Here is a 17,823-nt window from a genome sequence, read left to right on the forward strand (position 1 = left end):
CAGTCTCCAGGGTGACCCCTCCCAGACCCTGCACCTGAAGTCACATGTCCACAGTCTCCAGGGTGACTCCCTCCAGACCCTGTACCTGGGGTCACATGTCTCCAGGGTGACCTCCTCCCAGACTCTGCACGCAGGGTCACATATTCAGTCTCCAGGGCGACCCCTCCCAGACCCTTCCCAGTGCTTCCTCATCCTGTAACGGGAAGTTTGTGCCTTTGTTCCTCCCTCCATGAATGAATGGCATGATTTCCTTGTTTTTATGGCCAAGTAATATCCCACTGTGTGTATGTACGTCACCTTCTTTCCCCATTTGTCTGTCAGTGGACAGACGGTTGCTTCCAAAGATGATTGCTGCCTCATCTTGGCTGTTGTAAATGGTGCTGCTGTGAACATTGGGTGCATGTATCTTTTTGAATTAGTGTTTCTTTTTTTCAGATAAATACCCAAGGTGGAATGACTGGATCATGTGATAATTCTAATTTTAATTTTTTGAGGACCCACCATACTGTTTCCATAGTGGCTGCACCAACTCGAGTTCCCACTGACAGTGCATGGAGGTTCCCTTTCCTCCACATCCTCACCGGCACTTGTTTCTTGTCTTTTTGAGGATGGCCACTCTGACAGGTGTGAGGTATTTCACAGAGTTTTGACTTGGTTTTCCTGTTGCCTCATCATGCGAGCACCTTTCCATGTGCTGCTGGGTGATTTGTTTGCCAGAAGTTAGGATCACCTTTGTTTTCTGCGCTTTTGCCTCCAACAATTAGAAATGTTATAGAAAGTGAATATTTGTCCAAATTGAAAAAACTTGTGAGTCATATGTTTAGAAAACCCATGCTTTATTTTCTAGGTTCTTCAGCCACTTCAGCAGCGGTTCTTGAGAGTGATAAACCAGGAGAACTTCCCACAGACATGCCAGCAGGAGGAGGTGAAGCAGGAGATCACGGCCACGCTGGAGGCCCTGTGCGGCATTGCTGAAGCCACCCAGGTGGACAACGTGGCCATCCTTTTTAACTTTCTTATGGACTTCCTTACCAATTGCATTGGGTTGATGGAAGTTTACAAAAACACGCCAGAGACAGTCAACCTCATTATAGAAGTTTTTGTTGAAGTTGCGCATAAGCAGATATGCTATCTTGGAGAGGTGAGTCTTTGGTCCCTTCCAGATCAGAGCTCCTGAGAGCTGTGTAACAGGGTAACAGATACTTCATACTGAGTGAACGTTATTTGAAATAGTATTCTTATGCCCCCAAAGCATTGTTCAAAAAAACTATTTTCAAAAATTCAGAGTTCAGAGGATGGCTTGTTGAATGAATGTCAATTCTTGCCCTAAAAATGTTAATGATCAGTAATTTCTTTTGACAAGTGTTTTACTCCTTATTCAAATGAAGACTATTTTATAAAACAGTTGGATTATGGTAAAAAATTGTAACCAAGTTCTCTGTGGTGGAACCCTAGGACTTAGAATCTGAGATGGTGATTTGTGTCTTTGTTTTGTAATCAGATGAATGTTTAGACAGACTAAGTTCTTTTATATTCAGTCAGCAAAGATGTTCCCGATTTGTGTTTTGTTGTTGTTGCTGTTAGATCAAAGTGGTGGTTTAGTCGCTCAGTCGTGTCTGACCCTTTGCCACCCCACGGGCTGTAGCCTGCCAGGCTCCGCTGTCCGTGGGATTCTCCAAGCAAGAATACTGGAGTGGGTTGCCATTTCCTTCTCCATTAGATCAAAGGAAACTGCTCAAAAGTGAGGTTTCATTCTGTAAATGGTGTTAAGTGTCATCACAGGTACGTTGTTCAGTGATTAGGCTAGGGCTGTTTATTCTAATCTTTGGTACTCTGTGCTTCTGCAAGTTAAACCATTTTCAAAATAAAGCTTGTCATACAAGAAGTTGAACTAGTAAAGCAGTTTTGTTGCCAAAATCATACTGTCTTTCTCATGTGTATTATCAAATGCACATACAGTGTCAAATTTTATGTTAGAATACTACTAATACTTTAAATGCAACTGTAATCTTATGCTTTTCCGTTTTTTTTAATGCTTTAATATAGTTTAAAACAAGTGTTAGAGCAACTATCAGAATTTAGAGTAAGTTTATTATATCCAAATTTAAATATTCTTTGATATTTATGTTTGTTTCCCAGCCAGGTTCTCCCCGGTAGCATAACTTCTGCCTGCTTTTTTCCAGTCCAAAGCCATGAACTTGTATGAAGCCTGCCTCACTCTGCTGCAAGTGTATTCAAAGAATAACTTGGGGCGGCAGAGAATCGATGTCACAGCTGAGGAGGAGCAGTACCAGGACCTTCTCCTCATCATGGAGCTTCTGACCAACCTTCTGTCCAAAGAGTTCATAGATTTCAGTGACACAGGTAATGTGTGCGAGGCTTTGGTGTGGCCTCCCCGGGAAGCTCCGTTCACACGGTAGGCAGAGTTGGTCTCTGTGGCTGTGGGGGCGGGGTGGGAGGCCCAGCACCCTGTGTGCCAGGCTCTCCTCTTCCAGGGACGTCAGTGCTGGTGTCTGCCCTTCACAAGATTCCGGTTGGTGCCAGGCATGCTCCTATCCAGCAGCTTGAAGCTGGCACCACTGCTCACTCACGTGAGAGAGGAGGACACAGCACAGAGAGGCTGTGCCACTTGCCCAGAGGTTCACAGCTAGCAGGGCTGGTGCTCACATCCCCACATGGGACTCCAGAGGCCATTGTCTTCAGAGTTAGTTTTATTGACTCGCTCCTCTGTGTCCTCTGAGGTATGCCTAGGGAACCCGAGCCCTTGGTCAGTGCGTCTTGGGAGCCACTGAAGTTGGGTGCTGGCACACCACTCTGTGAAACCCTACGCTGGGGCCTCCCCACCAGCAGGACCTGGGTGAAGTCTGTTAGCTGTGCTGGGCCTCTCTCACTGTAGAGGGGGTGTGATAGTCAGTGCCTGTCCAGTCAGGTGGGTTAACAGTGAGCTGCAAGGTACTCCTGATACCTGTTCTCATCACTTACAGTCTTGTCACCCCCGCTGTCACAGGCCAGTGTGTCTGGGTGATTCGACCTCATGGGTACTGCTGTCTCCTCTTCTTAGAAACCTCCCACACCCTGGGCTCAGCACACCTGACACTGGACACTGTTCTTTGCACTGGTCGCTTTCGTGTCCACTCGCCAGTGGTTTCTGGCAGTCTGCCTTTGTCAGGGCCCTGAGATCACGGGCCTTCACTGCCCACTGCCTCCAGGCCTGGCTGCTCATGCGGGTGTTGGTCCTGGGGTTCCTGATTCCTTCAGGCTGGCACTGCGTCACCTTTCCTAGATCAGGTGACCCTCTAACGCCTCACGCTGTCCTGACCTTTCCCTCGAAGGGTGTGTGTGACACGACTTGCTGAGGTTCCAGCACTGTGCCCATTGGTGTGTGGACTTCTGAGGCGAGTGTGGACCGTAGTACGCGAGCCCTGAGCCCCGACTGGAGTTGAGAACTGAGATTGGGAGGGACAGAGAGCTTTGTGTGAAGGGCATTTGGAGGGGACAGAAGACCCAAGGCCCCCCCAGGAGTGAGCCGTGGAAAAGAGGTTATGGGTCACTGTGGATGGGCAGGTTTTCAGAATAAAAAAGCAAAAGGATTAAAATCATAATAACCCGTTAGAAAAGAAATTGAGGCCAAAATGCTCAGGATTGAAAGTACTAAATAAGGTTAAAAAGAATAAAGGTGGGTAGAGTTGAAATCTAGAAGAAAAAAAATGAAGACAGTTCAAGTACAAAATGATAAAGCAGCAGCATTAGCTGATAAAACAGATGGTAAAATTGAAAAGAATGTTTTTAAGTGATTATTTTAAAAATAAAGATAATAGGTGAGATAAGATAGAAAATATTTTAATATTATGAAATAAAATTAATAACACTGGGTGAGATATCAAAGCACATTTGAAAGTGAGCCTCTGAGCGACGTTCCTGGGGGAGCCGGCGGCTGCAGAGCCAAGTGCCACAGTCCAGGCCCAGAGCCTGTCCCGTGAGCAGGTTCGGGGTGCAGGGAGCCCCACGAGTGGCCCAGGCTTCCTGCCAGTGGGGCCAAGGTTCAGCAGTGCCCGGCTGTGGACGGTAGGGTCCTCCCAGCTAGAGCTGAGCCTCTGGAGAGAAGGACAGAATTACACTGAAAACATGGTTTTTAAGTAGAGGTAGGGTTTTTTTTTTTTAACCCCATTTTTTTTCCTCCTTGTTGTGAGTGTAATATGCTCATAGTAGAAAAGATGTGAAGTAATAGAGATGGAAAAATCACCCATACTTTGACTTAATCCAGAGTCAGCTGTTTCAATTGTTTTTTGTTAATTTCTCTTTGGGTTATTTTGTACAATTTTTTTATGGTCATAGTCCAAATATAATTTTATATTCTGCCTTTTTCATTGTTAGCTTTTCCCTTGTCATTAACACATCTCATGACTTTCTCATGGTTGCATGTTAACCCACCTGTTTTCCTAATATTGAACATTTGAAATATAGTTTCTTAGATGTTTATTATGGGTTTTGGTCCTTTATCCATTTAGGTCTTAAGAGTCTTAGTAATTTATGCCTCATTTTTGGATTAAGAATAATAATTATTTGTCATATTAGCAACTTTAAAAAAATAACCTCTATTTTGTGTAATATTCCAGTGTTTTTCTCCATTCCTTTTCAGCTTAGAAAAATCCCACATACCTAGGAGAAAAATGACTACTGCTATGGAAATAATTTACTCCACAGTATGACACAATATTGTGTCAGTGGAGTCAACTTTACTTTTCAAAAAACGTTGATGAAGCATTAGTTTTACTTTCATCGCTGTAGAACGATAATGTCAACACAGAATACCTGCACCCAGTGCTCAGACCTTTAGAGCGAAGCAGGAAAGGAGGACCCGGGTGTCTGTGTCATCCTCCCGTGGATTTGTTTTGTCCTGGGCCGTGACTCCACTCTCACTGTCAGGCGGGAGAGCATATCCGTCTGTTGGTGTTGCAGCTGTAAGACCGCGTTGTTGTCACATTGCAGATGAAGTGTTCAGAGGCCAGGAGCCTGGGCCCGCAGCGAGCAGATCTGTGTCGGCGGCCGACGTTGTGTTATATGGAGTGAACCTGATCCTGCCCTTGATGTCACAGGACCTCTTGAAGGTACGTGAAGAGAGGAATGGGAACGTTGAAACCATGCGTGCTTGAATGTGAAGGTTCAGGATACCGGGACACAAGTGCGTGTCGGATTTAATTAAGGGGCTGGTACCTGTGAAATGTGCCTGAAAACAGCCTGCATGTTGCTATGCTGTGTCCTTCACACCTGTGCCTGCCCCAGCCCTGTGCCCACTGGTCCCTCGGTGCCAAGGAAAGACTGGGTCTTTTAGAGACCGAGTGCTAGTATCCGCTGGCCGCTTGTGTTCAGCAGATACAGTAGGTTGTGTGTGTGGTTGTATGTGTAGGTGTGTCCTCTGGTATTTTCCCAGCACATGCCCAGGCTGAGGGGCTGGGCAGCAGGGTACATCCCAGCCGCTCCTGGACAAGCAGATGGAGAGAGCAGGGCTCACTCAGCTGGTCATGCTCCCTGTGTCTCACTGCACTGGACCTTGTCTCCTCTCACCAGTCTATGTCGAGGGTGTGCTGGTGACAAGGCCTCACACCCCTTCTGCCCCGCCCACCCCAGAACCATCCAGGAGTAGGAGGGAGAGGAAGAGGGGGCTGGGTGCTACACAGAATGGGGGGAAGGGCAGAACCTGAGGAGCATGTGCTACACAGAAGGTGGGGTGGGGCCGACCCTGAGCAGCATGTGTGTACACACACTCGGGGGGCAGACCCTGAGGGGCGTGTGTGCACACAGTGGTGGGGGAGGCCCTGAGGGGCGTGTGCATACACAGAATGTGGGGCAGACTCTGAGGGGAGTGTATACACACAATGGGGGAGACCCTGAGGAGCATGTGCTACACAGAATGTGGGGCAGACCCTGAAGAGTGTGTGTACACAGAATGGGGAGGCAGACCTCGAGGAGCATGTGCTACACAGAGTCAGGGGGAGACCCTGAGACGCGTGTGTACACAGAACGGGAGGCAGACCCTGAGGAGTGTGTGTACACAGAATGGGGACAGAGAGAGACCCTGAGGAGTGTGTACAGTTGAGGGTCAGGGTGAGGGTTGTTAGTTCCCAGCACAAGATCTATTAGTTCCTAACATACTTACTTTATTGTAACTTTTTTTAACATCTTATTTGTGTCTTTGTGTTTTCTGTATCCTGTATGTGTTTAAAACAAACAGTTAGAAGCTTGATGCTTAATGCTTTATTCCACTAATGAAAACAGGTATCATTGAACATCTAAATATTTAATATTTCTTTTTCAGTTTCCAACTCTGTGTAATCAATACTACAAATTAATCACATTTATCTGTGAGATTTTTCCTGAGAAAATACCGCAGCTTCCTGAAGATCTTTTTAAAAGTCTGATGTACTCGCTGGAACTAGGAATGACATCATATCCTTTAAATGCGTGTCATGAGCACTTGGCACTGGGGAAAGAGGGTGCTTGAAGAAGCATTGTCAGGAGTTGTGGTTTTCGTTTTGTTGTTCAGTCTTATTTCTTGAAAAGCAGCGTCTCTTAGGTACAATGATGCTGTGTTTCTTTGTGACTGCCTCACCTTGGCCTCCTTTCGCAGATCCCAGGGTCTCTGGTCCCTGGTCCCAGAGTCCTGTCTGACAGAGCCCCGTCAGTGGACGGGCCCTGTTGCTGGCCTCTGATCTTGGTCCTGCTCGGTTGTGTGCATCGCAGTCAGGGCACATGGAGACCCCCAGTCCTGGGCCCCAGACCCATGCGGGCAGGCTGGGCCACAGTGCGGATTCTCGTCTCTCATCTCCCACAGCAGACTCCCACATACTCACTTCAGTGCGCTCACTTCTAGAACAGCTGTCCACTGGCTGACACTCTTAAGTGTTGTGTTCTGAGTCACAGCTCTCTGTGCTCGTTGTTCTTTGACCGTGGTGATCAGAATGAGTTCAGAGGTTTGCCAGCTGTGCCTGGAAGCCTTGACTCCATTAGCTGAGCAGTGTGCAAAAGCCCAGGAAACCGACGCGCCCCTCTTCCTGGCCACACGGCACTTCCTCAAGGTGAGGCGCTGGGCCTTCCCGCCAGCCGGTGCCGGCAGTTTTATCCCTGACAAGGCTGTCTTTCTTTCCACTGTGGTTTCTGGAGCTCAGCTTCCTAGCATCCTCGGATACCACTCCTCTGTTGCTTTGTGTTCTTGAAATTCCACGTGGTGACTGTACCAGGAATTCAATAATCAGATAACTTCATTTACCACAGCAAGCAATAACATCTTCACGTTTGTCCTTGGGTTTTTAGAAAACCATTTCTTTACTTTTTAGAGTTACTTAATAAACAAGAATAACTACCACCTTCTTTTTCCCTCTTGGAATGGGGAGGTACTGAAGGGTGGTGTGGTCGTCCATGTCTTTATTGAGAGGTGTTCCCGTGTCTTTCAGCTGGTGTTTGATATGCTGGTTTTGCAGAAGCACAGCACGGAGATGACCACCGCGGCCGGCGAGGCCTTCTACACGCTGGTGTGCCTGCATCAGGTACTGGCGCGTCCCTGGGCCTCTCCTGGCTCATGTGGCCGGGGTGGGGGTGTTGGACAGACGGGCCGCTTGTTCTCAGGGACTGGGCCTCTGTGTGTCTGCTCCTTCCTCAAAGCCTTGTTCTCTGGAGCTCGGGCGTTCTTTGTGTTTATCTGACAAGCTGTTCATAAGTAGTTACTTTCCCTTCTCCACTGTCATTACCATCCTTTGCTTGGTGGCTACCCTAAAACTTGTCCTGAACACTTGTGCTGGAAGACACGGTCTCTGTCCTTGAGGAACTCACAGATTTGCAGGGAATCAAGATACCCAGTTTTGCTTGGGGACCCCGAGGAGTCTGCGCTCAGGAAGCATGGAAAGCCGCAGTGTGTTGTCTCCTAGGACAGCTGTGGGCGGTTGGAGCCTGGAGGGCATGTGCAGTGCCCCCTTGATGGGGCGGGCATGGTGGAGAATGCAGGGGTCGGGCTGGCCTGCCCATCTTCCACAGCTCCCTGTCCCCCTTCCCAGTGGAGGGGGTGCCTGTAGGTGCGGGGGAGGTACAGAGGCTGTGCATTTGCTGGGCCTGGGACCCAGGGTAGGTTTTGAAGAGCCTCACATGCTACTTAAAGACCACCTTCCTGCAGCACCTGGCTCCAGGGGGCTCAGGGACTGTTCTCACCTCTGCCACGCGTGGTGCCCAGCTTGGGGGAGGGGTGCTCCTCCATTACCTGCTTCCTTCCCTCTGCCGCCTTCCCTCCACCCCTGGACATAAGCCATTACATCTTGGTGGCATTTTAGAAAACACAGGCACATGTCGTAGAAAAGAGGGCAGGGCCTCAGGCTTGGCTGGTCTGGCCCTAGAGCCACTGCCATTCCTGTGACTGGGGAAGTGATGTGTGTGTGTGCGCGCATGTACTCGTGTGTGTGTGTGTGTGTGTGTGTGTGTGTACACTCAGTCCCTGTGCACAGGCCCGCCTTCCTGGGGGCAGTTAGGCCAGCTCCATGCTGTGGGGTGGGGTGAGGTGTGTGCCTCACCCCTCTTGTCCAGATGGGTTTAGCATCTGGCTTCCCCACTTGGGTTCACGATGCCCCGAGAAACTCAGGAGAAGGAGTAACAGCCGCTTTTTTCATGGTGCTTATTTTAGAAAGCTGCCCTGCCTGCGTTCCCTTAACCCGCACCCTGTTGGCCGTGCCAGGCTTTATTGTGGAGGGCGTCACAGGCAGGGAAACCACACCCACTACTGCCCCACGCCACTGAGCATGGAGCACACCTCCCTTCTGCTGCAGGGGAGGCCGGGCCATGCCCCTCCCCACCCCCCGCCCCGCTCCTGTCTGCACTTGAAGCATGCGCTGTGTCATTGCTCTGTGGGTAGGATTTCTGCATCGACCTCCTGGAAACCTGGGAGTCAGCTTGAAGACTTAGGGCCCAGGAGTCTACCATAAATCTACCCACCAAGAATATCGTAAAATGCAAAAAAAAAAAAAAAAGTGCTTTGAAACAACAGGGAGAGATAGCGGCACAAGGTAGGTGATCCTTTGGGCTCTGGACGCGGGTTCTTGGGCTCTTTCTTGCTCAAAGCCCTCTGGTCTTGGGTATGTCCTTGCCTCTCTTTGTGGAGAGCTTTTGTCTGTGAAGCAGGGGTGTCAGCTGTGTCTGCCTCACAGGCTTATTACACAGCAGTGAGTTACCAGTGGAAAAGCTCAGAGCAGGAAGTGTCAAGGATCAGAAGAGCTGCTGGCCTGCCTTTTGGGCCCTGCAGCTCACTGATTGGTGTTTTGTGTAGCATCTGAGGACAGTCATGCTCTTCTGTACTTACCTTAGGGATGCTCTGCACCCTTCTCTCTTCAACAGGCAGAGTACTCGGAACTGGTGGAAACACTGCTGTCGAGTCAGCAAGACCCAGTCATTTACCAGAGGCTAGCTGATGCCTTCAACAAGCTGACCGCGAGCAGCACACCCCCTGCGCTGGACCGGAAGCAGAAGATGGCCTTCCTGAAGAGTTTAGAAGAGTTTATGGCAAATGTTGGTGGTCTCCTTTGTGTAAAATAAACAACAAAGCTTTATGCTGTACCAGACCCTTCCTGCGAAGTGCACTGAATTGCTGAGAGTTGACTAGAGTCTTGTCCTGTTCATCAATCCCACGGCCGCTTGGACTCTGGAGAGCCTGCCAGCTCGGGGTGTGATGCGGGGAGAGTCGGCTCGAATCGGCTTCTGCTGTAGGCGTCAGCCGCCTTGTGGCGTAGGGCTTGTACTTTGTCAAATGAAACTCAGTATGTGTGCAAACACACGTGGGCACCAGGAAGTACATCCCCAGTGCCTTTTCCCTCTTTGACAGAGCATCAGGTGGCCGCCAGCGTCCAGTCTTGTCATTACAGACAGCTGGATGTCTGCTCAGCCACTGGCTGTTGACGGCACATCACCGAGGAGTTGGTTGAAAGGGTGGACCCCGGGGCCCAGCCACGGACCCTCAGAGTTTGTTTGTTGGACCCTGGATTCTTCATTTTAACAAGCTCCTCTCCTCTGCCACCCCGCAGCTTTCAGTCAGTGCGGGAGACACTGAACGTTTCCAGCGATGTGCCCCGCCCCACCTCCCCCGCCAGGCCCAGTCTGGTCCTTCCTTGGGAGGGGCAGGTGCTCCAACCAGAGAAGGGCACCAGGGTGGGTGTCGGTGGCCTCCCATTGCCCCCTGTCTGCTGGGTCACGGCAGCCTGACCACTGCAGGTCCTGTGAACCTGCTCTGATGCCTGAACCAGAGGAGGAAAATGTGTGTCTATTTTTGTTCCATAAAAATAACTTTAGGAACTGTAGCCATTTCATTGCCTTAATTTTGAGAAGAAATTACAAAAAGAAGCAGATTGTTTTAGTAAGAAATCAAGTCTTGACGCTTCAGAGTTGTGTGAGGGTGTTGGCTGCTATGAACCCAGGGCCGGTTTGATTGTGTTTTGTGGTTTTATGGGTGAAATGAAAGGCTCATTCATACCTAGTCTAACTTTCTGAGTACGTTTCTGTTTCTGTCCACCCTCGTGGCCCGTGGCTGTTACTCTGCTCTGAATGGCTAGCTTAAGCAATAACTCTTTTTAAGGATGTGAATTGCTGGTTCATAGACTTAAAACGTGGGGATGTCAGAGCAGTAATCACCCTCATTTCACAGGAGCCGTGTGAATTTAAGAGATTAAAAAGTTCACCTTAGATCTCCTTTGATTTTTCTAATCAGGATTTGTGTGCTGCTGTCATACTCCCCTGAGCTCTGTGTGCCAGCTCAGATCACAGAAAGGAAAGTGAACTTAGGACCAGCAGGCGTGTGACCCGGGCCCCTGTGGGTCAGGACCCACAGCATGGTCACAGAGGATGCGTGTGGTGCAGGGCCCTGCGCCCCGGTCAGTTACGGGCCCCCAGCCTGTGCAGCCACTGCCGGACACAGAGCAAAGCCTCAGCTTTTTGTGGAATGTTCTCTTATTTGATCATAGCTATTTAACAACTGAGGTGGAGCAGAAACGTCTCAGAAGATGTCTGAGGAAGCTGGTGTCCTCTTCCAGAAGTACACGTATGACCACCTTCCTGAGATACTTGGGACAGTGCATTTACTTTTAGGGTTCTCTTTCCTTCCCTTAGAGAACTTGAAGTCAGAGGCAGCAGGAGTCACTCTATTTTTGTTTGTGTTGTTCTGGTGTTTGAGTGTCCCAGTGCCCTCGGGACCAGCAGTTGTGATCTAAATACATCCCTGTCCCTCTGCCTAAGGGCGCCAAGATGCAGCCGACCGGGCCATCCAGCTCTTGTGACAAGACTGTACTCAAGTTGTTATTTAAAAAAGAAAGATAAGTGGAAAGGACTGCCTTGGTAAACAACAGGGCATCTGGACAGAGATGTCTTTGCTAAATTTGCCCATATTCTGTCACGATTGTGTGTTTTCCTTACGAACCATTCAGCTGAAATGAGAGTTTCTTCAGCTTGGACCAAATGGTACTGAAAGTATCCTAAGACTGTGGGTTAGTGGCAGACTGGAAGGACGGGCCCCCACCAAGTCTGGGTGGTCGGAGCCAGGCTCTCTCCAGGCATGTGTGTGTGTGTGTTCCTGGTTGGATGCCTGTTCAGTTTGGGTGTTGTGTTTTACTTTGCTGTGTTTGCTGGCTTCCCAGTTTTGGAGGGTTCTGTTATAATGGTCTTGGCTGAGTGGGTGTCAAGAAGAACACTGGCTTAATTCTAGTAAATTGATTTTTACTATTAAAACTGACTTGTCAAAGGAGTTTTAAAAGCAAAAACATTATTTGTGCCCCTTTTTTATACATTCAAGGGACACCGTTGCGTATTTGAGTTCCTACATGAGTGTGTTTATACTTTCTCTGGTTCACGGACAGTGGCCTTTCACCTCTGCTGTCAGCTCTTTCTTTCTCCGTTTTCTTTCCTTGGCCCTTCTGTCTCTGGAGGCGCAGCCCCCGCGGACTGTGGGAAGGACTGGTCAGCGTGCAGGTCCTGTGTGCAGTCCTGGGTGGCTGGCTGCCTGGGGCATGCCTGACAGCGTCTTTTCAGCACAGTAATTTGGGTCTTCATGGGCTGGGAGATCATGGCATATTTCCTAACTTTGCAGTTTTTTTCAAACTAGTTTTAACAATTTAGCCTTATTTCCTTGAAGACAGTGTTTCTAACTATATTACATTACTCTGTTCAGAGGAAGTGGTTACTACTTTTTTTTTTCCTTCACAGCTTGCATTTCAAAACCAAACATCTTTCCCCCAGTCAGCATTACTTAACTTCCCTTACTGTCTTGGGCTGAATTTTCTCTTCTACCAAAAATGTCAAGTCTTTGTATTTCTGATATGACCATATTCTCCATGTCTGTTAATACTTGTAAAAATCCCTCAAGTACTGAAGGAAATGAGTTGTCAATTTCAAGGATTTCAAGTTTGAGCATCTTAATCTGCAGGGTCTGTTGCACCCTTAAAATGTTATTTTCATAATTTTACATGTTTCTGTTTGTCACCTCTGCTGTTAGAGGTGTTGTCCTTAGATCTTAGTAATTAGCTGTCTCTGACAATGATTCTTGTTATAAGTTCCTGAATAAAATATTACCTGTTCAGAAGAAGAAACCTCAGTACTTCTTAGGGGTTTTTCATAACCAGAAAATAAGGAACCAATTTGGATCTTGAGTTCTTAATATTATAATTTTCTGTAAATTTCTCTGTAAAACAGCATAGGTGATTTGAGGATATAATAATAATAATGTTTTAAATTATTTTTAAATGTAAGTGGATATTCTCTGACTTGGTAATAACTATGTTCTGAAAACACTGCATCTAAGAATTCTTTAAAAATTGATAATTCTAAAATTTTAAAATATCCAACTTAGGTATATTGCTGAGCTGAAATTAGTTTGAAGTGCCGTAGTTCAAATTGAACTTTAAACATTTTAACTTAGATGTAAGAAATATGACATATTCCTGATCAGTTATACTGGGAATCCATGCCATTTAGCCAAAGACTGTATTTGGTTCAGGTAAAGATGAAAGCCTAACGATGGGCATCCACTGTGTCCTGCAGAGGATGGATAACGTGATCTGTTTCTTGCCTCCAGCTCTGTGCACATGAGTCTTTGTAAGGGTGGATGCATGGTGGCGGTGAGATGTGGGCCGCTTGTTGGCCCCTGCAGCTCTCACCCCAAACCATCTTTGTCCCGCTTGCCCTCTGTGATCTGCCCTTCACCTGGTCCCAGAGTTCGCAGCATTGGAGAGCTTTTGGCCTTGGGTTTTCTTTTCAGTCTGTGTTCTTAGGCTCTCAGCTGTTAGGAGCGGTCAGAATGTACTGATGGCTGACTGTCCCAGCTTGACATTCAGCAGTGCATCTGCGCTGTGTTACCTGAGAGGGGTGTGCCCACAGTGTCTCACGCCAGCCTGCCTGGTGTGGTGTCTTCTACCACGTAAGATGGTGACAGATTGCAAATACTCGTATTGTGATTTCGTTCTCTGTACAAAGGAGAAAGCTCCAGGTAGTGAGCTTTTTGGCTTCATTTCTGGTTTAATGGTCACAAAATGTTAGCACTGCTACCATTCAGCATGTGTAAAATTTTTTAAATTTATAAATATTAAAATTTTAAACTTATACTGACTTTTCAGTTTTTTTAAGAGACCCAGGGATAAGTATACTGTTTAAATATTTACCTCTATTAACATTATTAATAAAGATATAAAGTTGCATTTAATTTTTCAAAAGATGCTATAGTACGATTCTAAGAATTAAATCAAGGCCGTGTATTGAGCCAGTTACAAGCTGAATATCAAATTGATAAAATTTTATTTGTATTTTTTAATTCATAAATGGGAGTTAAAATGTCTTCACTAAATATTTTTATTACATTTTTGTTTTGATCATGTGTGATTTGTTCATGGGAGTTTAGCTAGACTACCATATGAAATTTATGGAATGGTGCTCCTTCATTGACCAGCCAAGCAGAGGATGACTGACCCTGGGGACGTTACAGTCAAAATAATTTTAAATGAAAAACACAAGGACATATCTTCACAGTTAAAAATAGGGAATTGCATTACCTTCTGAGAGAATACCCAACCCTAATATTAATACAGGATTAGTCCAGGATTCAGAGAGAAAATCAGAATTTCATTTATATTCTGTTGTATTGAGCAGATGTGTTTTTATCTCAGCTCACACTCTTAGGATTTCAGAGTTATTAGTTAAATCACTGGAGTGGAGGCATATTTGTAGTAAGTGTAGTTGGGTCATTGTTCTTGACTTTTCAGGAAAAATGGAAAAGTACCATCTGCTGTGTGTTAGGCAGACTTTCTTTTTTACCTAATCCTAAATCTTGTAGACATATTCAGTGAAAGGTAAAGTTTTTATTTTAAACTGGATATTGCTTTGAATGTTTGTTGATTTTTTAGGTTATGCTGAGATTTAATTCTACTCCAAGGATGGATAAAGAAACATTAAGCTGTTTAGGAATTAAGTGGAGTTCTTTCATTCCTAAGGGGGGGACCTTAACCCAGGTACATCACCTGGCATTGGAGGGAGCTGTAGATGGTCTTAGAGGCCGCGGATGTAAAAGTCTGGTGTTGTTTCTTGGATACCATCTTTAAAATCCTAGTGCTCTCTTAAAGTACAATGTGTTTATAGTGTGTGGTTTATGAATTATGACTTTGGTGAATTACTAGATTATGAAACATTTTTTTATGTTTCTTAAACATAGGATCCCAGATTGGGTCCTGTGCATTCTCTGTAATCTCAAGTGGCAGTTGTTTTAAAACTTAAGTGGAAGCAAAGGGCGTATTTGGTGATAGCAAGGAGAAAATCTTTTGCTTGGAAACACCATACAATACCAGTGGCAGCAAGCACTGTCATTTTTAGCACATAAGTCAACATCCTGCTGAACTCTTTCAGTGTAAATTATTTTTAACATCTAGCAAGAGAATGAACTGTGATTAAGTCATTGACGCTTCTCAAGAGCTGACAAATGGGAGGAAAAAAAAAAAAACCTGAAGGAAAGAGAGTGGTTTTTTTGGTTTTGTTTTGTTTTATATATTGTGGTCTTGCCATGGAGCATGTGGGATTGGCCCCTCACCCCTGCTTTGGAACCACAGTCTTGACCTCTGGACTGCCCAGGAAGTCCCACAGAGAGAGTTTAAGCAGGGACATGCTAAATACTTGTATTCCTGTAGTAGTTAGCAGTTTTAAGTTTTGGTAGTGTTCACTCTTGATTGCTTTGCCAGGTCAGTCTTCAGATATTCCTCTCAGTAAGCCCTGTCTCTCAGGCTGCAGTTTTATTTGCACAACTGCTCGTAACTGCACTGCCCCTGTTGGTACTTTCTCAGGACTGACCTGGTGAAGCTGTTGGGACTGGCAGAGTACAGGGTGGAGACACAAACTCAGTCTCTGGCTAAGCTTCTCAGGGTTTTCATTGATTATGGGTCTGTCATGTGTATCATCAGTCAGTCAGTCAGTTCGGTCACTCAGTGATGTCCGACTCTTTGCAACCCCATGAATTGCAGCACGCCAGGCCTCCCTGTCCGTCACCAACTCCGGGAGTTCACTCAAACTCACGCCCATCGAGTGGGTGATGCCATCCAGCCATCTTATCCTCTGTCGTCCCCTTCTCCTCCTGTCCCCAATCCCTCCCAGCATCAGTCTTTTCCAATGAGTCAACTCTTTGCATGAAGTGGCCAAAGTATTGGAGTTTCAGCTTTAGCATCAGTCCTTCCAAAGAACACCCAGGACTGATCTCCTTTAGAATGGACTGGTTGGATCATGCTGCTGCTAAGTTGCTTCAGTCGTGTCCGACTCTGTGCAACCCCAGAGACAGCAGCCCCACCAGGCTCCCCCATCCCTGGGATTCTCCAGGCAAGAACACTGGAGTGGGTTTGCCATTTCCTTCTCCAATGCATGAAAGTGAAAAGTGAAAGTGAAGTCACGCAGTCATCAGATCAGATCAGTCGCTCAGTTGTGTCCGACTCTTTGCGACCCCATGAATAGCAGCACGCCAGGCCTCCCTGTCCATCACCAACTCGCGGAGTTCACTGAGACTCCCGTTCATCGAGTCAGTGATGCCATCCAGCCATCTCATCCTCTGTCGTCCCCTTCTCCTCCTGCCCCCAATCTGTCCCAGCATCAGAGTCTTTTCCAATGAGTCAACTCTTCCCATGAGGTGGCCAAAGTACTGGAGTTTCAGCTTTAGCATCATTCCTTCCAGAGAAATCCCAGGGCTGATCTCCTTCAGGATGGACTGGTTGGATCTCCTTGCAGTCCAAGGGACTCTCAAGAGTCTTCTCCAACACCACAGTTCAAAAGCATCAATTCTTCAGCACTCAGCCTTCTTCACAGTCGGGCCACACAAAAGGAGTAATTCCTGAACTGAGATTGATTTGAATGTATCTTTCTAGTCCAGTTTACTTGACAAGTTTCCCTTTAGTTATTTATTTATTGGCCACATGGCTTGTGGGATCTCAGTTCCCTGACTAGAGATTGAAGCCAGGGCCTCGGCAGTAAAAGCGCTGCATACTGACCACGGGGCTGCCAGGGAATTCCTGCAGTTTCCCCTTTGTTTCAATGATAATAAAATTGCCTCTTGGTATCTTAAATTTTTTCTATGATTTGCAAAACCTATTAAATTACAATGCAAACGTTTCAGCTGAAAGAGTTGTAACTATTTGACAACTGTGGTCACTTTAATAAAAAAAATAACAGTAATACACATTAAATGGCAGATAACTATTGTCTCACATATGGTGAAAGCAGTTGAAACTTTGAAAGCTTAAAATATTATAGATCTGTTTTAATCCAAAAATAACTTGCTTTAATATAAATAAGCCTTTCTGCTGAATAAGCCAAGGCAGTGTGTCCTATGTATGGAACACTACTACCTCTGTAAAAAAATACACTGCCATAAAAGTCGGTTATTGTCTCTCAGTTCATATTTATTGTTCTTTTAGCTTGATATGTATGTTTTCTTTCCTGCTGCTTTCCTAAATTATAGCTGGTTTTGACGTACGCAGCTTAGTGGACTTGTCATCCAAAGAAAAAATGAAAGCATGGTTTGCTGTAAGCTTGGGGGCCGTATTTAAAGTGTTAATTACGGTATTCCCAGAATAGCAAACCTGTTTTTAATTTATATCCTCACCTTATACCAGAAAGGATTAAAAGTATTCAATAGAAGGTAACGTGGGAAGATGACGGGATTGGTAAGGAGGATGAGGAGAAAACAGGCAGGGATGCTGCATGGATTGGTGGCCCTGGGGGAGAACAGTCATGACACCAATCGGGGTCTGCAAGCACCTCCAGTACGCGCGCAGGCGTCGGCTCTGACCCGGCTCCGCGGAGGGTGTGCTCCCACCCGTGAGTCGCTGCACACAGCGCTGCTGCTTCATGAGGGGAGGGCTTGCCCAGCTCGTAGGCGGTCTCAGCACGGGGACCGCGTCTTCGGGTCTCGGGAACCGTCGGTGTCAGGCGGGAGTCTACCGTGGCTCCGACAGACGCACCGCGGAGGGGCCCGTGTGCGGGGTTTTTTTTAAAGGCCTTCTCTAACGCAGCGGTGGCTATGTCTATCTCCCCATTAGACGGAGGAGGCGGAACAGACGGGGCCTTGCTGCTTGTGAAACGTACAATGAAGTGCAAACGACAGGTCTCTTGGTGCGCCTTAAAACCTGCAGCGTCTCTGCTGCCCCCGTCCTCGCGGACACGTGCTCAGCCGCGCAGCTCCCGGCGCCAGGCGGCCCTGCACGTGGCGCGGTGCCCAAGGGCCTCCCGGGAGCGCTCGTCTGCGCGTGCGCGGACCGTGCCAGCCCGCAGCCCCGCCCACGACCC

At 47.1% G+C, this 17,823-nt stretch overlaps 1 protein-coding gene across 4 annotated transcripts in view; it reads left to right on the plus strand.

Annotated features, from left to right (window-relative positions):
- Positions 1–13,614, plus strand: part of XPO4 (exportin 4) — an 89,891-nt gene extending 76,277 nt beyond the window's left edge. For all 4 annotated transcript variants that reach the window (XM_055542565.1, XM_055542567.1, XM_055542566.1 and 1 more), the window contains 7 exons: positions 848–1,141; positions 2,184–2,364; positions 4,990–5,108; positions 6,317–6,447; positions 6,959–7,076; positions 7,452–7,544; positions 9,373–13,614. In XM_055542565.1, the coding sequence (XP_055398540.1) occupies positions 848–1,141; positions 2,184–2,364; positions 4,990–5,108; positions 6,317–6,447; positions 6,959–7,076; positions 7,452–7,544; positions 9,373–9,570 (1,134 nt within the window). In that variant the 3' untranslated portion in view covers positions 9,571–13,614. The remainder of the gene's footprint in view (positions 1–847; positions 1,142–2,183; positions 2,365–4,989; positions 5,109–6,316; positions 6,448–6,958; positions 7,077–7,451; positions 7,545–9,372) is intronic.
- The last annotated feature ends 4,209 nt before the right edge of the window (positions 13,615–17,823 follow it).

Source organism: Bubalus kerabau, chromosome 12 (genome assembly GCF_029407905.1).
Source record: "Bubalus kerabau isolate K-KA32 ecotype Philippines breed swamp buffalo chromosome 12, PCC_UOA_SB_1v2, whole genome shotgun sequence".
NCBI lineage: Eukaryota > Metazoa > Chordata > Mammalia > Artiodactyla > Bovidae > Bubalus > Bubalus kerabau.